Genomic DNA, 25,960 nt, shown 5'->3' with positions numbered 1-25,960 from the left:
AGAGAGAGCGCGGCTGGGGGGAAGAGAGAGCGCGGCTGGGGGGAAGAGAGAGCGCGGCTGGGGGGAAGAGAGAGCGCGGCTGGGGGGAAGAGAGAGCGCGGCTGGGGGGAAGAGAGAGCGCGGCTGGGGGGAAGAGAGAGCGCGGCTGGGGGGAAGAGAGAGCGCGGCTGGGGGGAAGAGAGAGCGCGACTGGGGGGAAGAGAGAGCGCGACTGGGGGAAGAGAGAGCGCGACTGGGGGAAGAGAGAGCGCGACTGGGGGGAAGAGAGAGCGCGACTGGGGGGAAGAGAGAGCGCGACTGGGGGGAAGAGAGAGCGCGACTGGGGGGAAGAGAGAGCGCGACTGGGGGGAAGAGAGAGCGCGACTGGGGGGAAGAGAGCGCGCGACTGGGGGGAAGAGAGCGCGCGACTGGGGGGAAGAGAGCGCGCGACTGGGGGAAGAGAGCGCGCGACTGGGGGGAAGAGAGAGCGCGACTGGGGGGAAGAGAGAGCGCGACTGGGGGGAAGAGAGAGCGCGACTGGGGGGAAGAGAGAGCGCGACTGGGGGGAAGAGAGAGCGCGACTGGGGGGAAGAGAGAGCGCGGCTGGGGGGAAGAGAGAGCGCGGCTGGGGGGAAGAGAGAGCGCGGCTGGGGGGAAGAGAGAGCGCGGCTGGGGGGAAGAGAGAGCGCGGCTGGGGGGAAGAGAGAGCGCGGCTGGGGGGGAAGAGAGAGCGCGGCTGGGGGGAAGAGAGAGCGCGGCTGGGGGGAAGAGAGAGCGCGACTGGGGGGAAGAGAGAGCGCGACTGGGGGGAAGAGAGAGCGCGACTGGGGGAAGAGAGAGCGCGACTGGGGGGAAGAGAGAGCGCGACTGGGGGGAAGAGAGAGCGCGACTGGGGGGAAGAGAGAGCGCGACTGGGGGGAAGAGAGAGCGCGACTGGGGGGAAGAGAGCGCGCGACTGGGGGGAAGAGAGAGCGCGACTGGGGGGAAGAGAGAGCGCGACTGGGGGGAAGAGAGAGCGCGACTGGGGGGGGAAGAGAGAGCGCGACTGGGGGGGAAGAGAGAGCGCGACTGGGGGGAAGAGAGAGCGCGACTGGGGGGAAGAGAGAGCGCGACTGGGGGGAAGAGAGAGCGCGGCTGGGGGGAAGAGAGAGCGCGACTGGGGGGAAGAGAGAGCGCGACTGGGGGGAAGAGAGAGCGCGACTGGGGGGAAGAGAGAGCGCGACTGGGGGGAAGAGAGAGCGCGACTGGGGGAAGAGAGAGCGACTGGGGGGAAGAGAGAGAGCGACTGGGGGGAAGAGAGAGAGCGACTGGGGGGAAGAGAGAGAGCGACTGGGGGGAAGAGAGAGAGCGACTGGGGGGAAGAGAGAGAGCGACTGGGGGGGGGAAGAGAGAGAGCGACTGGGGGGGAAGAGAGCGCGCGGCTGGGGGAAGAGAGAGCGCGGCTGGGGGGGAAGGGAGAGCGCGGCTGGGGGGAAGGGAGAGCTCGGCTGGGGGGAAGGGAGAGCGCGACTGGGGGGGAAGAGAGAGCGCGACTGGGGGGGGAAGAGAGAGCGCGACTGGGGGGAAGAGAGAGCGCGACTGGGGGGAAGAGAGCGCGCGACTGGGGGGAAGAGAGAGCGCGACTGGGGGGAAGAGAGCGCGCGACTGGGGGGAAGAGAGAGCGCGACTGGGGGCAAGAGAGAGCGCGACTGGGGGCAAGAGAGAGCGCGACTGGAGGCAAGAGAGAGCGCGACTGGGGGCAAGAGAGAGCGCGACTGGGGGGAAGAGAGAGCGCGACTGGGGGGAAGAGAGAGCGCGACTGGGGGGAAGAGAGAGCGCGACTGGGGGGAAGAGAGAGCGCGACTGGGGGGAAGAGAGAGCGCGACTGGGGGGAAGAGAGAGCGCGACTGGGGGGAAGAGAGAGCGCGACTGGGGGGAAGAGAGAGCGCGACTGGGGGGAAGAGAGAGCGCGACTGGGGGGAAGAGAGAGCGCGACTGGGGGGAAGAGAGAGCGCGACTGGGGGGAAGAGAGAGCGCGACTGGGGGGAAGAGAGAGCGCGACTGGGGGGAAGAGAGAGCGCGACTGGGGGGAAGAGAGAGCGCGACTGGGGGGAAGAGAGAGCGCGACTGGGGGGAAGAGAGAGCGCGACTGGGGGGAAGAGAGAGCGCGACTGGGGGGAAGAGAGAGCGCGACTGGGGGGAAGAGAGAGCGCGACTGGGGGGAAGAGAGAGCGCGACTGGGGGGAAGAGAGAGCGCGACTGGGGGGAAGAGAGAGCGCGACTGGGGGGAAGAGAGAGCGCGACTGGGGGGAAGAGAGAGCGCGACTGGGGGGAAGAGAGAGCGCGACTGGGGGGAAGAGAGAGCGCGACTGGGGGGAAGAGAGAGCGCGACTGGGGGGAAGAGAGAGCGCGACTGGGGGGAAGAGAGAGCGCGACTGGGGGGAAGAGAGAGCGCGACTGGGGGGAAGAGAGAGCGCGACTGGGGGGAAGAGAGAGCGCGACTGGGGGGAAGAGAGAGCGCGACTGGGGGGAAGAGAGAGCGCGACTGGGGGGAAGAGAGAGCGCGACTGGGGGGAAGAGAGAGCGCGACTGGGGGGAAGAGAGAGCGCGACTGGGGGGAAGAGAGAGAGCGACTGGGGGGAAGAGAGAGAGCGACTGGGGGGAAGAGAGAGAGCGACTGGGGGGAAGAGAGAGAGCGACTGGGGGGAAGAGAGAGAGCGACTGGGGGGAAGAGAGAGAGCGACTGGGGGGAAGAGAGAGAGCGACTGGGGGGAAGAGAGAGAGCGACTGGGGGGAAGAGAGAGAGCGACTGGGGGGAAGAGAGAGAGCGACTGGGGGGAAGAGAGAGAGCGACTGGGGGAAGAGAGAGAGCGACTGGGGGGAAGAGAGAGAGCGACTGGGGGGGGAGAGAGAGACAGAGAGGGGGGGAAGAGAGAGAGAGAGAGAGAGAGGGGGAGAGAGAGGGGAAGGGAGGGGGGCAGAGAGAGAGGGGGAGGGAGGGGGCAGAGAGAGAGAGAGGGGGAGGGAGGGGCAGAGGGGGAGTGAGGGGGCAGAGAAAGAGGGGGAGAGACAGAGGGGAGGGAGGGGGAGAGAGAGAGGGGGAGGGAGGCGGAGGGAGGGGGGTGGGAGGGGGAGAGAGAGAGGGGGAGGGAGGAGGGAGAGGGTGAGGCAGGGGGAGAGAGAGAGGGTGAGGCAGGGGGGAGAGAGAGGGGGAAGAGAGAGGGGGGAGAGAGAGGGGGGGAGAGAGGGGGGGGGAGAGAGGGGGGAGAGAGGGGGGAAGAGAGTGGGGGAGAGAGGGGGGGGAGAGAGGGGGGAGGGAGGGAGAGGAGGGGGAGGGAGGGAGAGGAGGGGGGGAGGGGGAGAGGAGGGGGGAGGGGGAGAGGAGGGGGGAGAGAGGGGGAGAGAGGGGGAGGGAGGGAGAGGGGGGGAGGGAAGGGTGGGAGAGGGGGGAGAGGGAAGGGGGGAGGAGAGAGAGAGACAGAGGAAAGGAGAGAGAGAGGGCGAGTGGCCCGCGGCCGCAAATGGAGCCAAGCCCCGGGAACAGGCGTGAGCCGGCTTGAGGCTGTGAGAGACGGCCGGGCCCGGTTGCCGAGGTAACCCTTCCCCCCCTCCCGAAGCCCCGCCCCCCACCCTCCCGAGCCCTGGCCCCCCCGGCCCCTCCCGAGCCCCGGCCCCTCCCGCGCCCCGGCGCTCCCTCCCTGCCCTCCCGAGCCCCGGCGCTCCCTCCCTTCCGAGCACCGGACCCCCCCCCCCCAAACTGGCTTGAAGACCGCCAATTGCTGCTGGGCCTGCGCTACCGCGCTCTGTGTCTCGGGCTTGAGATGCCGCCCGGGACTGGAGGGAGGGAGCGAGTGAGTCGGAGCACGCCGAGTTACACCCTGAATGCACATGTGCAGCACGCACACAGCATGCTAGTAGTTGTAGTCGTTCCTTGTCACGTTGGACTGAGGCTTCCCTGGTTACTGTTGCTAGGTGACGTGAGGAGAAGGAGCCGAAATGTTTTTATTTTTTTTTAAAAAGATAAAACCCCGAGAGAAATAAGGAGCTATGAACAGAGTTTATTTATATTTAGGAAAAAACTGAAGTAAAATTTTTAAAAGTCGGTAATGAAAGCGGGGAAAATCCATTAAACGTTCTCTCCTCCCACCGTCTGCCTCCGAATGAAAACCACGACGTCTTTGTCGGAAAGCGCTCCTTGGGTTTTTAAAAAAAAAAAATTAAAGTTGATTTCCAATGCAAGTGTGGAGGAAATGGCCGAAATGTTTGTATTTTTTAAAAAAAAGATAAAACCTCAATGGGAAAAAGAAATGAATAGTTAAGAATCAAGATGGCTGACACTCACCTCAGTTCAGAATGATTAGGCCCGCCCACACACGCACCGATTGGTCAACCATCAGGTCACTGAAGTGTAGGATTGGTCAATCGTCACGTCACTCAGCTCTAGGATAGCCCGCCCGCACACGCAATGAATCCGCCCCCCGTGACGCAGCGATTGGTCGACCGTCGGGTCGCTCGACTGTACGATTGGTCAACCTTCACGTCACTCGATGCTAATGAGCGGATAATGAGTGGAATTTTGAACATTTTTTGTATACCGTCGGCACAATTTTTGTCCGACCAAAAAGTAAATACACCTATGAGAGTCCCCTAATGATGAGCTTTCTTTTGATATAACATATATGTGTAGGTACGTTCTATAACTTTTGATTGTATAGCTGGACAGACAGACAGACAGACAGAGAGACAGAGAGACAGACAGAGAGACATACCGGTTTATATGTATAGATTTAATATATAAAACGATAGTTCAACAATGAATCCAGTTCACAATGCCTTAAACAATTGTGCCTCACCACACGGACTGCAGTAGTTTAAGGCGGCGGCTCATCACCATCTTCTCAAGGACAACTTAGGAGTGGGCAATAAATGCTGGCCCTGCCAGCAAAGCCCACATCCCGTGAATGAAAAATAAAACAAAAAGGCAGATCTTAATAATGTATTAAAACTGGTACTATCTGCACCACACATGATGAAAGTGTCTTACCTTGTATGGACTTTCTTAATGACTGAAGCAAGGTATCAAATAGCATCTGAATAAGGTCATCAATCATAGCCTTCACCGGATTACAGTTAATCGTAATACAATCCACTTTGATGACACTGCAAGATTTGAAAAATCTTTTGTAATTTCCATTTTGATCAAATGAGAAAAATGAGAAAAATTATAATCTTGCTGTCATCCAATTTATTTATTCTCATTCTGTACTGCCTCTTATACAAACTCTTAACCCTGTGAATCTCACCCACTCTATGGGAATTAGACAGGCTTGATGTTTTGCCACCCAGGGTGTGGAACGACTGAAGGCAGTCATGGAGACAGCAACCATATTTTTGCATTCCCACAAATTCAATAATGGAGACTAACAAGGTTTATGATGGCAATTAGCCACATTTACGTGACTCATACAACATAGATCTATTTAATTCATGTTTTAAAAAACTTGCAACATTTGTAGTCATAAACAGGAGCCCATCTTGCTGATTCAGCTCTTATTTGCAACTATAAATAGGGAATGATTTTCTCAGGAAGAAATCTATCCTGTCACACCAACCTGTTCTGCCCACAGTGGTGTGATTCACTCATAAATCCCTGCACAATGACCTACAAATTTCAGATAGTGCCACTATTAGGCAGCTAATGGAAACAAAGGCCCAGATTTTACGTGGCATGTGACAGCATACGCACAGTGCACATCATAGTACGTGCCGCTCAAGTTCCGGGTTTCTGCGTGTGATGCGCATGCACGAAAACCAGGAACTTGTGATGTGTCAAGTTTCTGTTTGACAAATCGTGCCCATCTGCTGGAAATTGACATTCGCTGGCGCAGAGTTGGGCTATTTGCCCAGCAAAAACCCACCAAACCCTTACGCCCACCAAAAGCAGGCGCAAGGCATTCCTTTAACCAGCATAAGGGTTAAAATAAATTATCATTTAAACATTCCCTTACATTTAAAATTAGTTTAGGTTATTTTTGTCCCATTTAAAAATGTTTCAGTTTATTTTTCAAAAAATTAAATTTTTATTTTAATTAATTTTGAACCTGTGATGATTTATTTTTATTTACGCAGTGTGAAATTTTATTTATTAGGTGATTTCTATTATGCTTGTGGGAATTCCATACGTAATCCCCTTTTGTCATTGGTTGGGCTGGCCCACGTGATCCCAGGGACGCTTGCGAACCGCATGCGCCCCTGGGATACGTGCGCCTTTACGCAGGCGTGCGCCGGCAGGCCCAGAAGTGCAAAGTGTTCGAAGGTCCAGAGTAATCAGGTAGGTGCGGAGTTTTCTTGCGGTTCACAGGCGTTCGCCTGAGGCAAGCCTCTGACCACAAGGTCTTTCCTGTAGGAGAGGTGGGCTGAAGCAAAACAATCCAAAAATCCTTCACTTCACAACACTCTTGCCACTGTAGCAGCAAAGACCTTAACCAGTTTGGTCAAAAAAGTTCTATAACAGGAATATCTACAGAACTGAGAAAAACTTACTTTAATAAAATGAAGAGAGCAAATTAAAACTTACAAATAAAATAATGCCCACCTCCTAATTCTTTGCTAGTCTTGTAGATCAACCATCATTGATTCCTCTCTTTGTCTTCTTTCATAGGCTTCCCATTACTCAATGTTCTGTATTCATCTTTGTCCTTAAACTATGTAATATCCTACTTATTTCTACTGCTTCTACAAAGCATATTTATTTCCATTTGTCATTCATTTAGTTGAACGACTGTGAAAAGGCTTAGCATCCCACAATTTAGAGTTTGTACTAATCATGCAGTTGCATTTTATATTTTGATTTTCATAGTTACTTTATGTCAATGCTTGCTTAGGATCACATGATTATGGTTCATTACATCATTGATAAATGTGATCCTAAGAAAGCATTAAATAAAGGCCCTAAAGGACACCCTAAAGAGTCATTTAGTGCTTAGTTCATCTTTTGCTCATCATGCTGTATTGTAATGAATGTTTTTTTTTATAAAAAGGTGTATATATATGTAAAGCATGTGATTCAACCTTGGAAGCCTTTCAGAATCTTTTCCTCTTGCTTTGAGAGCCTTAAAATTCTTCTCCCAGTCATGTACAGTGCGGAGATGTTCTTCAACTAATGCTTCAACATCCACTTGTCCGAGCACAATCCATTCCTTTTAGAAAAAGTTCACCATTACTAATTAGTACAGTTAATAGATAGACAATTGAATTTAATAGTTCTAATGAACTACTTGCGAACTGCTGATTCATTGCATCTGTTTTCAACTTGGATGTTAATAAAAATTGTGACAAACTGAAATAACTAGGAGTACAGAGAACACTGTTAGATCAGGGATATTGTTAGAAACTAAAGATGCCTAAAAATGTATATGGTTACGCGATTAAAACTGACGCGAGAAACGTTGTGTTTAAAGGGTTATGCTCGAATTGCAGACAGAAAGTCTCCTTGGGACAGATAAATGCTTAGAAGTGCTAATGTTTTGGTTTTCTACGGAGGGTATAGTACCATCTCCCTGTTGCTAAGTGATTATCTGTTATTTTTAAGTTAAGACTTGAACCTTGTTTATGTATTTTATGTATAATGCTAAGATAGGATTTGAAGTTGGCTTAACAGAACTGCTTGCGAAGAATACAAAAGGAAGTTTGGGGAAGTTAACGTAAACATTTGCTACGTCATAAAGGAGGTAACACTCTGAAGCGAACAGGTTCCTGGTTGGGCCTCTTGAGATCAAAGAAGGATGTGGACGAAAGAGATAAGACACGAATTCCACAGGAAGGAAACCCTGGAAAAATATAAACATGTGGCAAAAATCAAAATAAAGACATCTTTAGGGTGGGCTTTGATACAAGAATCGAGACAAAGAACTAGAAGTCCCATTGGATATTAAGGTTTATGGGGAACTTCTATAGGTCAAAAGGTCTTGTCAATATTCCGGTTCCCTAAAAGTAGAATAAAAGTGACCTCCCGAAAGCTTGTACTCACAGACGGAAGAGAAAGAGAGAGAGAGAGAGAGAGAGAGAGCGAGAAGGAGGCTCTAGACGAAAGGAAGAGGAGAATTGCTCATGTGTGTCAACCATCCGTCCGATCGGATCGGTATCAGCTTATCACAGTCGTATGTTTTTGCTGTATAACTAATGTGTTATATTCCATCTTAAACTCTGATTAAACACAATGGCCTAGAAATTAACTGGCGCCCCGTTTGGGGTACCAGCCTCGCCAGGGCGCCGGAAGTACCGCCCCAGAAGGAGTCGCGGCCGCCCGCCGCAAATTCAGTTTCAGCGCCCCAGACGGAAGCGCGGCGCTACTCGAGGCGCCCCGCATCCCTCTTGGGGCGCTGCAACTGAAAATCGCAGCGCAACGTGCCGCAGCACCACACGCTGTGGCACGTCGCGTTGCAGTACTGCAGGCCTTCCTCCCCTTCTTAAAGGGGAGGGGCCTGCTGCAGCGTGCTCGAAGAGCGCGAGTGCCGGCAAAAGAACTCAGCACCGAGGAGAAGTGTCGGGCTCTTGGGACACAGCCGGCACTCCGCGGGTGGGGGGCTCAGGAGGCCGGGGACGGCGGCACGGAGAGGTGCTGGCAGGCGGCCAGCAAAAAAAGTGGCTGCCCCGCACCTCAGCGCCTCTACCGCCGCAGGTAGGCCCCCCTGAACCGGTCACAATTTGTGACCGGTGTTAAAGCAGGGGGCGCTGCTAAATTTCGCAATCGGGGCGGTAGCGGGGCGCTGCGCACACCGATGACGTCATCGGTAGCGGCGCAGTGCTAACGGCTAGCGCCGCCATTAGCGTCCCGCTAAATTTAGCGGGAGGCGTGGCCAGTGGCGCAAAACCCACTAAGTGCCCTCTTAGGGCGCTAACGGGTGCCGCAGGCCACAGAATTTCTAGGCCAATATACCCACCATATTGATTTGGACTCGAACCTGATTATTTAAAGTGACCAGAGATAGCCGTAACTTGGCTATTTCTAACAATATTACAGTACACAGCCAACACATTTATGTGCAAACTTTAGTACTTTGAATAAGATCCTCTGGCTGGTGGTTCCTGATACAGTCCTAAACCAGCTATAATACAGAAACAAGTAGCTTAATGTCATGTTTTGGGATTTTGGTTCATTTTTCCCCAGAAAGAATTTGAAAGTTACTTTTAACATTAGGTTTTTAAAAACCAGCGTATTAAACCCCTCTCCCTGCCCCCTCCACCCTCTATTCCAACACGTGCAAAGAGCTCATGAACTTCTTTGTCAATAAGATTGAGAACATCCGTTCAGCTATCTCTGCCACTTCCCTCCCTTCTCCTCGTCCACCGAGCCAAACTACTGCTATGATTTCCCGTTGCCATAGACCTGAACTCGCATCCCTCTCTAGTTTATCTCCCATCTCCCCTCATGCCCTCTCCAAGCTTACCTTGTCCATGAGACCCACCACTGTCCTCTCGATCATATTCCCACTAAACTGCTGACAACCCAACTTCCGTTCCTGGCCCCCAAACTAACTGATATTGTACGCAGCTCCCTCTCCTCAGGTACTGTCCTCCTCTTTCAAATCTAGCGTCATCACTCCCCTGCTCAAAAAACCCACCCTTGGCCCCTCTGTCCTTGCAAACTACCACCCCATCGCCAACCTCCCTTTCCTCTCCAAAGTCCTTGAACATGTTGTCGCCTCCCAAATCCAGGCCCATCTTTCCCACAGCTCCATGTTTGAACCTTTCCAATCTGGTTTTGCCCATGCCACAGTACTGAAACAGCCTTAATCAAAGTCACAAATAACATCCTGTGACTGTGACCATGGTGCATGATCTTTCTCCATTCTTCTCAACCTTTGACATCGTTGACCACATCAACCTTCTCCAACCCCGTTCCTCCATTGTCCAGCTGAGTGGGATTAGCGTCACCTGATTCCACTCTTACCGATCAAGTTGTAGACAGAGAATCCCCCCTCAATGGCTTCTCTTCCTGCCCCCACACCATTACCTCTGGAGTTCCCCAAGGATTTATACTTGGCCCCTTCCTATTTCTCATGTATATGTTGCCCCCTGGCAATGTCATCCAAAGAATTATATGCTGAGAATACCCAGCTCTATCTCACCAACACCTCTCTCAACCCCTCCACTACCTCTGTGTTGTCAGATTGCTTGTCCAACATCCAATCTTGGATGAGCCGAAATTCCCTCCAATTAAACATTGGGAAGACCAAAGCCATTGTCCAAGGCCCCCGCCACCAACTCCATTCGCTAGCCAACGATTTCATCCCCCTCCCTGGCCACAGTCTCAGGCTGAACAAGATTGATCGCAACTTCAGCATCCTATTTGATCCGGTGCTAAGCTTCTGATCCCATAACCTCTATCACAAAGGCTTCCACCTCCATAATATTGCCCATCTGCTGCTGAAACCCTCACCCATGTTTTTGTTACCTCCAGACTCGACCACTCCAATTCTCTTCTGGTTTCCCATCTTCCATAGAATCATAGAAAGTTACAGCACGGAAGGAGGCCATTTCGGCCCATCATGTCCACGCAGGCCAACAAAGAGCTATCCAGCCTAATCCCACTTCCCAGCTCTTGGTCCATAGCCCTGCAGGTTACCGCATCCCAAGTGCACATCCAAGTACTTTTTAAATGTGGTTAGGGTTCCTGCCTCTACCACCCTTTCAGGCAGTGAGTTCCAGACCCCCAAAACCATCTGGGTGAAGAAATTTCCCCTCAAATCCCCTCTAAACCTTCCCCCAATTACTTTAAATCTGTGCCCCTTGGTTTTTGACCCCTCTGCGAAGGTAAATAGGTCTTTTCTATCCACTTTATCTATGCCCCTCATAATTTTATACACCTCAATAAGGTCTCTCCTCAGCCTCCTCTGTTCCAAGGAAAACAGACCCAGCCTATCCAGTCTTTCCTCATAGCTAAGATTCTCTACTCCCAACAACATCCTTGTAAATCTCCTCTGTACCCTCTCTAGTGCAATCACATCTTTCCTGTAATGTGGTGACCAGAACTGCACGCAGTATTCTAGCTTAGGCCTAACTAGTGTTTTATACAGTTGAAGCATAACCCCCCTGCTCTTGTATTCTGTGCCACGGCTAATAAAGGCAAGCATTCCGTATGCCTTCTTAACCACCTTATCTACTTGGCCTGCTACCTTCAGGGATCCGTGGACATGCACTCCCAAGGTCCCTTTGTTCCCCTACACTACTCAGTGTCCTACCATTTAATGTGTATTCCCTTTCCTTGTTAGCCCTCCCCAAATGCATTACCTCACACTTCTCCAGATTGAATTCCATTTGCCACTGTTCTGCCCACCTGACCAATTTATTGATATTTTCCTGCAGCCTACACCTTCCTTCTTCAGTATCAACCACACAGCCGATTTTAGTATCATCTGCAAACTTCTTAATCATACCCCCTATATTCAAGTCAAGATCGTTGATATATACCACAAAAAGCAAGGGACCTAGTACTAAGCCCTGCGGAACCCCACTGGAAACAGCCTTCCAGTCACAAAAACACCCATCAACCATTAACCTTTGCTTCCTGTCTCCGAGCCAGTTTTGAATACAACTTGACACTTTGCCCTGGATCCCATGGGCTTTTAACTTCGTGGAACCTTATCAAAAGCCTTGCTAAAGTCCATATACACTACATCAAACGCACTACCCTCATATCTACCCTCCTTGTTAACTCCTCAAAAAATTCAATCAAGTTTGTCAGACACGACCTTCCCTTAACAAATCCATGCTGACTATCCTAGATTAATCCGTGTCTTTCCAAATGAAGATTTATCCTGTCCTTCAGAATTCTTTCCAATAATTTTCCCACCACCGAGGTTAGGCTGACTGGCCTGTAATTACTCAGTCTATCCTTTTCTCCCTTTTTAAACATTAGCAGTCATCCAGTCCTCCGGCACCACAACTGAAGCCAGAGAGGATTGAAAAATGATGGTCAGGGCCTCTGCTATTTCCTCTTTTGCTTCGCTTAACAGTCTGGGATACATTTCATCTGGGCCTGGGGATTTATCCACTTTTAAAGCTGCTAAATCCCTTAATACTTCCTCTCTCACTATGTTTATTTCATCTAATATTTCACACTCCTCCCCCCCCCCATTAGCAATGTCTGCTTCGCCCCTCTCCTTTGTGAAAACAGACGCAAAGTATTCATTAAGAACCCTACCAACGTCTCCCACCTCCACACACAGATTACCCTCATGATCTCTAATAGGCCCTACCCTTTCTTTAGTTATCTTCTTACTTTTAATATATTTATAAAACGTCTTTGGGTTTTCCTTGATTTTACTTGCCAAGAATTTTTCATGCTCTCTCTTTGCTTTCCTAATATCATTTTTACATAGAAACATAGAAACTTAGAAGATAGGAGCAGGAGTAGGCCATTCGGCCCTTCGAGCCTGCTCCGCCATTCAATGAGATCATGGCTGATCATCCAAATTCAGTACCCTGTCCCTGCCTTCTCCCCATATCCCTTGATCCCTTTTGCCTTAAGAAATATATCCAACTCTTTCTTGAATATATTTAATGAACTGGCCTCCACCGCCCTCTGTGGCAGAGAATTCCACAGGTTCACCACTTTCTGGGTGAAGAAATTCCTCCTCATTTCAGTCCTAAATGGCTTACCCCTTATCCTTAAACTATGACCCCTGGATCTGGACTCCCCGGCCATCAGAAACATCCTTCCTGCATCTAGTCTGTCCAGGCCTGACAGAATTTTATAGGTTTCGATGAGATCCCCTCTCAATCTTCTAAACTCCAGTGAGTATAAGCCCAATCGACACAATCTCTCCTCATACGTCATTCCTGCCATCCCAGGTATCAGCCTGATGAATCTTCGCTGCACTCCTTCCATGGCAAGAACATCCTTCCTCAGGTAAGGTGACCAAAACTGCACACAATACTCAAGGTGCGGTCTCACCAAGGCCCTGTACAACTGTAGCAAGACATCCTTGTTCCTGTACTCGAACCCTCTTGCTACGAAGGTCAACATACCATTTGCCTTCTTCACCGCCTGCTGCACCTGCATGCTTACCTTCAGCGGCTGGTGCACAAGAACACCCAGGTCTCTTTGCACTTCCCCTTCTCCCAATCTATTGCCATTCAAATAATAATCTGCCTTCCTGTTTTTGCCACCAAAGTGGATAACCTCACATTTATCCACATTATAGTGCATTTGCCATGTTTCTGCCCAATCACCCAACCTGTCCAAATCGTACTGGAGTTTCACGACATCCTCCTCACAGCATACCCTTCCACCCAGCTTTGTGTCATCTGCAAATTTGGAGATATTACATCCAATTCCCTCATCCAGATCATTAATATATATTGTAAACAGCTGGGGTCCTAGGACCGATCCTTGCGGTACCCCACTAGTCACTGCCTGCCAGTCGGAAAACGACCCGTTTATTCCAACTCTTTCAATTGCACCCCTGCACTTTCTGTACTCCTCTAAAGATTCTGGAGTATTTAGCTCTCGGTATCTGTCATACGCCTCCCTTTTTTTCTTTATCCTACCCTGCATGTCTCTAGACATCCAGGGGGCTCTAAATTTGTTAGTCCCATCTTTTTTCTTTAAGGGCACATGTTTGGTCTGAACCCTCCGGATCTCGTCCTTGAATGCCTCCCACTGCTCTGACACTGATTTACCTTCAAGTAGCTGTTTCCAGTCCACTATGGCTAAATCCCCTCTGAGCTGAGCAAAATTTGCTTTTCCCCAATTTAGAATTTTTATTCTTGGTCAATCCTTGTCCTTTTCCATAACTACAGGAAACTTTTGATTTACCGGCACCTAAATAACCGGAAATCTCGGTTAACCGGCAAAATTCAGGAGTAGGTTCAGGTAAGTTTTATTACTTGCCTTCCTCGACCTGTTGCTGTGCAAGGGTGTGGCTGCAGCTGTTGCTAAGCTACAGAGACGCTTGGAACTTGTGGCCATTGTTCTGAACCTGTTGCTAAGCAACAGGGTTTGTTGCTTTATACGGAGCTCTCAGCTCTGTATCTTTTACTATAGCTTTCGGTTATCCGGAATTTTTGATGAACCGGCACCACATCGGTCCCGTCGGTGCCGGATAAAAAAAAGTTTCCTGTATCTTAAATCTAACAGAATTATGGTCACTAGCACCAAAATGCTCCCCCACTGATGCGCCTTCTACCTGCCCAGCTTCATTCCCTAAAACTAAGTCCAGAACCGCCCCCTCCCTTGTTGGGCTGGCTACATACTGGCTAAAAAAGTTCTCCTGGGTGCATTTTAGGAATCCCGCACCTTCTATACCCTTCACACTAATTTTATCCCAGTTAATATTGGGGTAGTTGAAATCCCCTACTATTACTGCCCTATAGTTTTTGCACTTCTCAGAAATTTGTCTACATATTTGTTCTTCTATCTCCCTCTCACTGTTTGGGGGTCTGTAGTAGACTCTCAGCAGTGTGATCGCCCCTTTTTTGTTTTTCAATTCGACCCATATGGCCTCGTTTGATGATCCCTCCAACATATCATCCCTCCTCACAGCTGTATTAGTTTCTTTAATCAATACCACAACCCCTCCCCTCCCGTTTTACCTCCCTCTCTATCCCGTCTGAAAATCCTGTAACCAGGAATGTTGAGCTGCCATACCTGCCCCTCTTTCAGCCACGTCTCTGTAATAGCTATAATATCATAGTCCCAAGTATCTACCTGTGCCCTCAGCTCATCTGCCTTGTTCGCTATACTCCTTGCATTGACGTATATACCATTTAGTACAGACAAACCTCCTTGTTGACTACTATCTAGCCCTTGATTCCTCTGTCCTTCCAATTTACTTTCTATGTTTTTGTTTTTCAATTCCAGTTTTTCTTCCCTCCCTATTGACTCTATTTAGGCTCCCATCACCGTGCCAAGCTAGTTTAAACCCTCCCCAACAGCACTAGCAAACCCTCCCGTGAGGATATTGGTCCCGTTCCCGTTGAGGTGCAACCCGTCTGGCTTGTAGAGGTCCCACCTCCCCCAGAAACGGTTCCAATTCCTCAGGAATCTAAAGCCCTCCCTCCTCCATCCTCTATAAACTTGAGCTCTTGCTGCCCATATCCTAACCAAGTCTCACTTACCCATCACCCCTGTGTTCAACCTGTCCAATGCCATTTTAACATTCTTATCCTCATGTCCAAGTCCCTCCAAGGCCTCACCCCTCACTATCTCTAACATCCTTCAGCCCTACAACCCTAGGACAACTCTGCGTTCCTCCAACTCTGGCCTCTTATGCAACCTTCTATTCCTTTGCCCCACTATTGGTGGCCATGGTTTTAGTCATTTAGGCACCAAGCTCTGGAATTCCCTCCCCAAACTTCTCCACCTCCTGTAAGATGCTGTTTAAAACCTACCTTTTTGACCAAGCTTTTGGTCATCTGACCCAGTACCTCCACCTTTAGCTCGGTGTCAACTTTTGTCTGATTACGTTCCTGTGAAGTGCCTTGGGACGTTTTATGACATTAAAGGGGCTATATAATTGCAAGTTGTTGTTCCCATCTCCTCCTCCCCAGAATCTTTTCCAATCTCCTGATATATGGCCTCCTCCCCTCCTGTAAAGCACTCAGACATCCTTCTAAACAATAGGCACATTTTTCAAGTTATTGTTGATTTGAAATAATACTGTATTTATATCAGACAGTTGGGCCCAATTCATTCTGAAAATTTCTGTCGGCAATTCAGATTTCAGTTGGAATCCACATCTAGCTATGTTGTAATGTTTCCAAAATACTCCTGTTAACAAGCCTACCAAGGCCGTGTTTGTTCCTATTGGATGAGTGTGAAGGGCAAAATTCATCATTTACATTGGATTAGGTAGATGTACTGCAGGTGCTGGTTCATTCCAAAATTCTAATGGCTATATCAACGCTCATTAGATCTATGTTATTTTTTCAAATGCTAGTTTTTTTCCACTCCTCAGGCAGAAAGCTTTGCCTCTACATGAAGCTCTATCTAACCAGGTGCATTTCTCCCATCCCTCTGAAGAGGCACATTTGAGTGATAGGCAGTCAGGACACTCAAACCCTCAATCTTCTAGTTGTGTGTTAAATGGTCTCCCATTTTAACGACAAGACCACCCAATATTTCCAGTGCAGTGAAAACCTGATAGCATCAATGGTGATATAATAAAAATATTGTGATAAGAAGGAATATAATCAGGTATCACAATTACAACCAAAGTATCATAGTAAGCCTCCTGAAAGTACAGACATTTAAAGATAACTATAAAATTAGCAGACCTCCCTTGATGTTGCTCATGGTAAATCAGAGGATACACTGTTTTTCAATAACAAAAGCATTATATAACATATAATACACAATGCATCATTCTATCTCTAAAATGAAGCTGTGTTTATGCTGGACTAATGCTTTAAGGCTACAAAGTTTCATTGCTGTGAATACGGACATTATGAGAGGCTAATTGCTGTTGCTAAGAAAAGTTAGCAAACTAACAGCTGCTTGTAAATCATTGCTCAAGTCAAAAGAAATCAGGAGGAAATTACTAGTTGCCTTCTCTTTATTTTTTAAAAACTTGTTCATTGTTAGGCTGTACAGTAATGATTTACTGCTGGTGTATGATTATATATACTTGAGCCAATCAATCGGCTGCAAGTGTGATATACACTTAAATGTGGCATGCTGATGTGTGACTGATGCACACTAAACACAAGACTTGTATCACTAAATGGTGCAATTTTAAAAGGGAACAAAGAGATCTGGGGCTATACGTAGACAAATCTTTGAAGGTGGCAGGACAAATTGAGAAGGCTATTAAAAAGGCATACGGGATCCCTGGCTTTATAAATAGAGGCATAGAGTACAAAAGCAAGGAAGTTCTGCTAACCTTCATAAAACACTGGTTAGACCTCAGCTGGAGTATTGTGGCCAATTCTGGGCACCACACTTTAGGAAGAATGTCAAGGCCTTGCAGAGGGTGCAGAGGAGATTTACTAGAATGTTACCAGGGATGAGAGACTTCAGTTATGTTAAGAGACTAGAGAAGCTGGGATTGTTCTCCTTAAAGCAGAGAAGATTAAGGGGAGAGTTGATAGAGGTGCTCAAAATCATGAAGGGTTTTGATAAGAGTAAATAAAGAGAAACTGTTACTCGTGGCAGAAGGGTCAGTAATCAGAGGACACAGATTTAAGGTAATTGGCAAAAGCACCAGAGGTGAGATGAGGAGAAATTCTTTTACACAGCAAGTTGATATGATCTGTAATGCAGTGCCTGAAAGGGTGGTGGAAACATATACAATAGTAACTTTCAAAATCAACTGGATAAATACTTGAAGGGAAAAAATTTGCTGGATAACAGGGAAAGAGCAGGGGAGTAGGAACAATTGGATGACTCTTTCAAAGAGCCGGCACAGGATCAATGGGCTGAATGCCCCCTTACAAGCTGTATCATTCTATGATTCTATAAAGTACAACAGCACTTTTCAAATTAGAAATCAAAATTAGCTTGACTTGGCAAACAGCTTTACCTGAAACTTGTCCAATGCCGCTGCCAGGCGTTTGAACAGATCTTCTGCTTTACTAAAAACAGTGACAAAACCTTTTGCATTTCTCTCTATCATGACAATAAAGATAGGCTCTTCCCCCGGTTCACTTGCACCCTTGAACTGGTTTGGAATAGAAATAAACCTCTTCATTTCTCTGTAGTATTTTGCCCGCATTTCTTCAAATGGAGGCTTAAACTGCAGCCTTCCTTGTCTGCACAGAATAAAGAAATAGAAATTGTTATTCCATACAGTGTAGCATACAAGAACCAACCAAACCTCAAATTCAAAATATCCTGCATGTATTCTTTTGTTTAGCATTAGTCAAAAAGTACAGATAGATGTACATAACTGGACAATGTACAACTCAACATATTAACCATATCTCCTGCTAACTGTGAGATCCGTGTGTTAATGGAGACACGGAATGCAGGAGTTGATTTAACAAGTGTTTACTGAACAAAGTCTGGAGGTGAACTAACAACACCAGACGCTACACAGGCTTATATACCCGAGTGGTCACTACTGGTACTACAGTATACAGGGGCTTCAAAAACATAGTTCCTCTTAAAGGTACATACACTACACTAACCATGCTGGAGCTTCTACAATCTTCAAGCACCATTTTTAGGCTGACTTTCATAAAAATGGTGCTACACATTTACTTCACCACATATGGAGGCACAGTTTTATGAACAGGATTTTCTGATATGGAAGATAATTTAAGGGTAGCAGTTGTTTGTGCTACACAGCAGAAATCTAAACACAGTAAATCCAGAACAATTATCATACTCTAACACCATTAGCCCCAAACCACTGGTTGTGATCATTCTCCAATCATATCCCTGGACAATTAAAACTAAGACCAGGCAGCATTTGCCTTACGGTGGGGGGGGGCTCACGCAAAGGTTTTTTGGGGGGGACTGGATCTGCTCGGGGCCCCTGACTCTCCAATTGCATGGGTTGCACAGACCCAACGGCGCCCATGACTTCGCCACTGATGGGGAGGATTCATACAGACCAGCTGTGCAGAAACAGAGTACTTTAGGCTGAGAGTTCACCCTGCTTGGACTGACCAATGCTGTCAGTAGCAACCGGTTATGGGGACTGGATACACTCGGGGCACCTGACTGCCTCAGGGCCTCGTGCACAGCCTCAATGCTGCTCCTTAATAAAATAGACTGCTCAAGACTCTAACCAGAAAAATCTTAAGCAGAATCTGTGACAATCCTTTGCATTTAAAAAAAAATCACCAACAACTTTTTTGTGTTAGTTATTCAAAAATTCATACCAGGTCAAACTTGCTTTCTTGTGACAGTGACCTCAGATTAATAGCAGTGCATTCTGCAAGCAGTGTCAAGTCGCTGATATTTACCTTCAGTCATTATCAACAGAAACAGTAATACCATTGAATAACATGTTAATTATCCAGTACTTTGAAGCTTATCACAGGTTTTCAGACCATTTTCCACAGCAGTCACTCGCAGTTTGATACGGTACCTATGGCTCAGAAGTTAAGTGGGAATATTTATTCCTCTATTAATCACAGTACTTTGAAGATTCACTCAAAGAAACATCTCAAAAGATTAAAAAAAGTGCAAAGTCTCTTTATAACTTAGGATTACAATTTGAAGTACCTGTCACGGTCACTAATTGCTAGTGAAATCCAATTGCAATTCCTATGGAAACAGTAACTTCAGTAATACAATGGAATTTGCAGTAGGTAATAACACAAACTAACAGCTTGCGCCGTCAGTCATTCATTGCTTCAACACTGGCTGCACTGTGGCCCCTCTGGACCCCCACCACCACCGCCCCCCCACTCACCCCGCCATAGCCGGTAATCAGTGTAATCAGTGAAATAAGTGAAACCTCTGAAAACTTGGACTTTTCCGCAGTAATATTGATGTTAAATACAGGAAACTTTGTGCTATCCGGCACCGACGGGACCGAGCTGTTGCCGTTCCCTCAAAACTGCCGGACACACCAGCGCTGATGTTGAAACATACGGAGATTTTCAGCTCCGTGTGAATCAACAAAGCTTCTAAACAGTCGGCAAGCGCCTCTGTAGCATCTCAAGCTGAAGCTGTTGCTTAGCTACAGACCTTGCAGAGCTTGACTGTTGAGAAAAAAGCAACGAAAAGAAAAAAAACCTAAGGAAACGGCTCCTGATTTTTGCCGGTGGCTCGAGCTTGCCGGACATTTAGCCTCCAGATAACACAGTTTCCTGTACCCCATTAAATGTTAAGCCTTGTTGGATTAGATGTAACTGGGGTTTTAACAGCATATTGACTGCTAAACAAATGTTCTGGCCCTGAAAAACTAATTTTAATTTTAAAGAAACTACAGTACTTTTTTAAAGATTTTTTTTTTAAAGTTTGTTCATCATTATTTCAGGTTCTACCTTATCCCCATGCGAGAGCCCCAATCTTTGTTTTGCTCTCTGTAACGTTTTTAAAAAGTCCAGATAAAAGCAGCTTCACATTTCCTGGTTCCCCATCTGTGAGAATTCTGCAATGTGATTGGCTGCTTAGACAGCTTTTTGATGTCACAGCAGCATCACTCTAGGGAATTCCCACTACAGAGCGCTGAAATCAATTACGCGTCGAAAAAGGCAAACTTCTCGCCACAGAGATCGCCTCGCAAGATCTCTGTGGGTAGCTTTCTTCAAGCCAGCGGCGAACGCCTTTGCTTCACCGCTGACCGCCAATTCCGGCCCATTGTCTATCAAATATCTTGTATGCAAATATATAGTTGCTGTTAATCAGCAGACCCCAGAGATGACTGGCTACCTACTGTTCCTCTCCTTTATTATTGCTTTGCCAAACAAGGGCATTATATATGTACATCACAAGGTAGGACTTGTAAGTCAAAGGAGGTGATTTTTGTTAAGTCTGTGAATTATTTAGTTAATTAAGACACAGACTAATGAGTAACAATAAAAACAGGTCTTTACTGGTTGGAGGTAGGGACTATACTGAATACAAGATTACTGCACAGTGCTTATATACCGGTGTGTTCACCCCCGGTATTACGTCTACAGCAGCCTGAGAAAGTAGTACATCTCTTAAGGTGGAACAGGCTTAAGCTCTCTTAAGGTGGAACAGGTTACATACACAACACTCCTCCCTTCTTAGCTTTATAGTCATCCCCCCCATTTAACATAACGTAATAACATATATACATATATAACTTCATGTTTAACGTAACATATCACAGATTCAGTCTCTGCCGAAAACAGTTCACAGATTCAATCTCTGTGGTGTAGTCGGTTCACGTTACTCATTCAATAGTCCTTTCATGGATTTAACAGCTTGAACTTCCGAACTGATTTGGCTCCGTTCGGAGGGACCACGTGTGTGATCTGGTAGAGGTGATAATGGTTCAGATGGGTCATCTTCTGTTTTTACTTTTCCTTTTCTGCTTCTTGGAGACTCTCTGGGCTCCATTGTCAGCTGCATGCGCAGTTCCTCCTTCTCTTCCTCCTGTTTCCGTCGTAGAGCCAGCTTCTCCCGATGTTCCGTAGACTTTTGGTGCTCCTCCATGATTTCTGCACTTTGGGAGTCGAAGTTACAAGCTGGGCAGGACAGGACATCGTAATATTCGGTGTCGTCCACCAGGTCATGGTAATATTCGGTGTCGTCCTGAGCTAGACCAGTGAGAGGGTCGTCTATTTCCTCCATACCCAGCTGGACGTTAGCCAGCTCTTGTTCCAAATCCAGACATCTTTCCTGAAGAGACTTCTTCATGTGTACCTCTGCATCCAGCTTTTTCTGGGCTTTCAGCAAGTCGTTTACTAGTGACCTCATTTGTGATTTTAATACTTCAACTTCCTTTGGAGATTGATTGATCGGACTATGCAATCCCTCTACCGGAGCAGCTGTTTCAGCGGTCTGTTGTTCTACATTGACGTGAGTCAGCGTACTTTTGGCATCCAATGGCTGCTCTGTTGCAGTCGTTTCAGTCTGTGTCGTCACATCAGCCATCTCAATGACTTTTGAGAGCTCCGAACCCTTTTCCTTTGAAGATCGCAGCTCGTGTTCAAGTTTTTCCCATTTCAGAGTCTTGTCCCTCAGCATATGAAGGAGTTGGCTGACCGTTAACTCTTCTGACACCAGATTATGGCACGCACCTTCAGAACCTGAATCAGCTTTGATTCGTTCGGCCTCCTCGCGCAGATGGTTGGTGTGCTCCTGCTCCATTTTCTCCATCAGTTGCTTCTGTTGCCTTTCCAGATTCTCCCACTCTGTAACAAAGAACTTTTTTATTTCATTCATCTCTTGCTCAAAACGGCGAATCATTTGTTCTAATTGCTGTTGTAGTTTGAAATGGAGTTGAGTTCGAGCCCAGTGTCCCTCAAAAATGTGCATATCAGTAGACTTGACAGACTCAGAATTCTCTGTTAAACTATGTTGTTGTTGCTCAGTGGAATTCTGTGCTGAAACTTTGTCTTTTGCACATGGGTTGGTCTTACCATCATCAGTTCTAGAGTCTGGGCTGATTATCTGCACCAAGTTCGCACTCTTTATGGCTTTTAGCGAATGCCAGTCCATATTTATGTTTCTAAACCACTCCCGGCCTAGTAGTGGTGGACCTCCCTCCGGTAGCACATATAAGTCCCTTATTTGACTTCCTTCGCCCTTGTTGGCCACTGCAACCTTTATTGTCCCGATGGGGTACACTCTCTGCCCCGTGTAGGTTGTCAATATAATCTCCGTATCCTGTAGGGGAATATGTTGGAATAACCTTCTGTAATCTTTCTTATTCATGACCGACAATGCCGATCCAGTGTCCAATTCCATTTTTACTTGGACTCCTTCTATCTGAAGAGTAACCCAAATTGTCTGGAGGTCTGCACCCTTACCAACGTTGAGTACCCTTAAGCTAGCCAGTTCAATACTGCTTAAGCCAGCCAGTTCATTACTGCTAGCGTCTGAATCGGACTCCTGTTCGGCCACCTTGTGTACCTTTGCGTATTTCCCTTGCGGTGACTTCTTGTTGCTGGTCTTCTTCCCTGACCTGCATACTCTAGCTATATGTCCAAGCCTACCACATGTTCTGCATTCTTGGTTTTTAAACCAACACTGGTTCTGATCATGCGTTGTCTTTCCACAACGATAACATTTAACAGAACTCACACCCAATTTGTGTGCACTGAGCTCCGGTGACCATAGCTGCATTACTGCCGTGCCTCTCGCTGCGGCTTCGTGTGCTGCTGCCATAGTGACCGCCTTCTCAAGCGTCAGCTCATTCTCCTTGAGCAGTCGCTTTTGTGTATCTTGTTTAAATAAACCACACACAAATTTGTCTCGTAGTGCATCTGTCAGTCCCGTTCCAAACTGACAATGTTTCGCTAATTTACGCAATTCCAGCAAATATTCAGCATTGCTTTCATTCTGTAGTTGCCTTCTGTCGTAAAATTTAAATCGTTCCGCTAGCATCAGCGGCGTGGGGTTTAGATGATCTTTCAGGACAGTAACAATCTCATCGAACGTCTTATCCGCCGGTTCATCTGGTGATAACAGGTGTTTCAATTGCCCGTATGTCTTCGCACCCATTAAATTTAATAATGTTAGTGCTTTATCTTGCTCACGAATTTTATTGGCCTTACAATAATTTTTTACTCGTTCTACATATATGGCCCAATCCTCGATGTCACTATCAAAGGTGCCAATATTCCCGTGTTTAGGCATTGTTACAATTTTGTTGGAATTTTATGTTACACAAGATGGCAGCTTCCCGCTCTTTGTCGTCGTCCTCCGCTCCCAAGATGGCGGTTTTCCCGCGTTTGGCGGTCTTCACCCGTCCCCCGACGCTGTCTGTAAGCCCGAGTGCGGCCCTTATCTTTTATGCGATCGCTGATCGCGAAGCGGCTCCCGACCGAAGCGGCTCTCGGCCCTTATTTGGAGTGCAATCGCTGGCTTGAAACGCCTCCCGCTCGAAGCGGCTCTCGCGCCCTTATCGCAGATGCGATCGATTTGAAAGCGGCCCGGCCCTTATCTGCCGATCGCTATCGCCCTGTACCTCTGTCTTCCCCAGCCCTGTCTTCTACTCCGGTTCACAAGCTGATGGAGGCTTCAGGGTCCTAATGCCTGTCGCTTCCAGTGGGGTGGTGAGGTTTGAAACCTCTCTTCAACCGCCGTGGAATAACTGCCGCAGGGTAAGAACCTGACTCGTCGCCAGTGTTAAGTCTGTGAATTATTTAGTTAATTAAGACACAGACTAATGAGTAACAATAAAAACAGGTCTTTACTGATTGGAGGTAGGGACTATACTGAATACAAGATTACTGCACAGTGCTTATATACCGGTGTGTTCACCCCCGGTATTACGTCTACAGCAGCCTGAGAAAGTAGTACATCTCTTAAGGTGGAACAGGCTTAAGCTCTCTTAAGGTGGAACAGGTTACATACACAACAATTTTGCAGTAGGATGTGATTTTTGAAATTGGATGTGGCCTTGATGAGGCTGCATCTGGTGTACTGTGCTCTGTTATGGTATCCATATTACAAGAAAATGTAGAATTATTGGAGGCAGTACAGAGGAGGGCTACAAAGCTTATTCCTGAACTGAGGACTGAGTAACAACAAAAGATTATCTATCCTGGGGCTCTCTGGAGAAGAGGCAGCTGAGGGGAGATGATAGAGGTTGTCAGGATTTTCAGAACTCTGTAGCAGTTGGATTCAGGAACGTTCGTCCATCAGGTGCAAGATTTGAGGTTCAGGGAATGCAATGTAAAAGTAAGGATGTTAAAGGAAAACAAGAAATTTAGCAAATATTTTTTCCCCAATTTAAGTATGAGGATAGGCATGTGGAGCAGAAAACCATGCTGCCTGTATCTTAACTTGCACCAAGTCCTGTTCACCCATCACCCCTATGTTCGCTGACCTACATTAGCTCCCAGTCCGGCAACGCCTCGATTTTAAAATTTTTATCCTTGTTTTCAAATCTTTCCACAGCCTCATCCCTATCTCTGTAACCTCCTCCAGTCTTATAACCCTCAAGATTTCTGCACTCCTCCAATTCTGGCCTCTTGGCACATCCCCCATTTTTATCACCACACCATTGGCAGCTGTGCCTTCAGCTGCATAGACCCTAAGCTCTGGTATTCCCTCCCTAAATCTCTCCACCTCTCTACCTCATTCTCCTGCTTTAGACACTCCTTAAAAGCTGCCTCTTTGACCAAGCTGTCCTAATATCAACTTATGTGGCTTGGTGTCAAATATTGTTTGATAACACTCCTATGAAGCACCTTAGGACGTTTTATGATGTTAAGGCGCTATATAAATGAAAGAAGTTGTTGTTGTTTAAAAAAAAAAAGACTGGACAAATTTCAGTTAATAAAGGGGATAGGGAGCTATTAGTTCCAGAATCACGATAAGGAACCCAATGGGTGATTTGGAAGAGTAAGCTAGATGGACCAAAGGTCTTCTCTGGTCCAAACATCAAAATGTTACAACGCATTACTGAATTACTTCCCTAATATAGAATGCGGTCCCTACCCTGGAGTTCAGTGAATTACAGATCCAACAGCTGTGCCGTTTCTCCAGTTAGTGAGCAAGTAGAGGCAAAAAAGACTCCCAACGCAGGTTAATAACAAAGTGTCAATATCTCCTACCACATAATTCAGTAATTTATCAACAAGCATTAGCCTTTGCTAGAAGTAAGGGTGTATTTACATTACCATGTTCGAATCAATGCAAAACAGGTTTGGGTATGCAGCAACAAACGTGTCAGTATAACTCAGGAGGCAATCATGCACACTAAAGCCTTGAGGTGTGAAATGCCCTCTGCGAGGCCACCTCATATCAGTTGGAGTTTGTACCGAGTCTAAAGATGTCAGAGACATTTTTGGTCATAGAGCCATAAAGGTTGTTCAAATTTGTTTTGATAATATTCAGAACTATTATATTAATTATCAATTGCAATCAAAATAGCACAGCTATTCAATAAACCTAAAAAAATGTAGTTCAAACAATATATTGCCAAATATATTTTCAATATCTTACTTGAATGTCAGTTCAACAACGATTTCAGGAAGGTTTTCATTCAAGGCTTCCAAGCCCAACTGATACTGATGTTCTAGTGCTTTGTACAACTGATGATTCCAATGCTGTCGCCATGCCTTCATATCACCAGAACGAAATCCCTTTAAAAAAAATTCAAACGTAAAGTTGGCACCAAGTTACATGGGCAGTTTGCATAGGAACAGGAGCAGGTCCATTCAGCCCCTCAAGCCTGTTCTGCCATTCAATTAGATCATGGCTGATCTGTACCACATCTCCAGTTACCCACTTTTGCTCCATATCCCTGCGCAGCCCATTAAAAATTCCACGCATGCGCAGTTTTTTCAATTTAAAAGCCGGCTTACCGCAGGATCCCGGGAGCGCTGCGCGGCCGCACAGCTTAAAGGGAACAGTGCTTCCTGATTTTACTCCCAACTGGCCTATAGCTAATTTCAA

At 47.3% G+C, this 25,960-nt stretch overlaps 1 protein-coding gene across 6 annotated transcripts in view; it reads right to left on the bottom strand.

The window, feature by feature from the left end:
* The window catches only part of dync2h1 (dynein cytoplasmic 2 heavy chain 1), a 996,931-nt gene that overhangs the window by 881,120 nt on the left and 89,851 nt on the right, over positions 1-25,960 (bottom strand). For all 6 annotated transcript variants that reach the window (XM_085999037.1, XM_085999042.1, XM_085999039.1 and 3 more), the window contains 4 exons: positions 25,508-25,647; positions 17,484-17,712; positions 7,030-7,157; positions 5,003-5,118 (listed from right to left, as the gene is read on the bottom strand). In XM_085999037.1, the coding sequence (XP_085855163.1) occupies positions 5,003-5,118; positions 7,030-7,157; positions 17,484-17,712; positions 25,508-25,647 (613 nt within the window). The remainder of the gene's footprint in view (positions 1-5,002; positions 5,119-7,029; positions 7,158-17,483; positions 17,713-25,507; positions 25,648-25,960) is intronic.

The sequence above is a fragment of the Somniosus microcephalus genome, chromosome 10 (assembly GCF_052327205.1).
Source record: "Somniosus microcephalus isolate GS21.2 chromosome 10, FLI_Smic_1.0, whole genome shotgun sequence".
In the NCBI taxonomy this organism is placed as follows: Eukaryota; Metazoa; Chordata; class Chondrichthyes; order Squaliformes; family Somniosidae; genus Somniosus; species Somniosus microcephalus.
The sequence above is the reverse complement of the archived record's forward strand: the minus strand, read 5'-3'. Positions and strand labels throughout refer to the sequence as shown.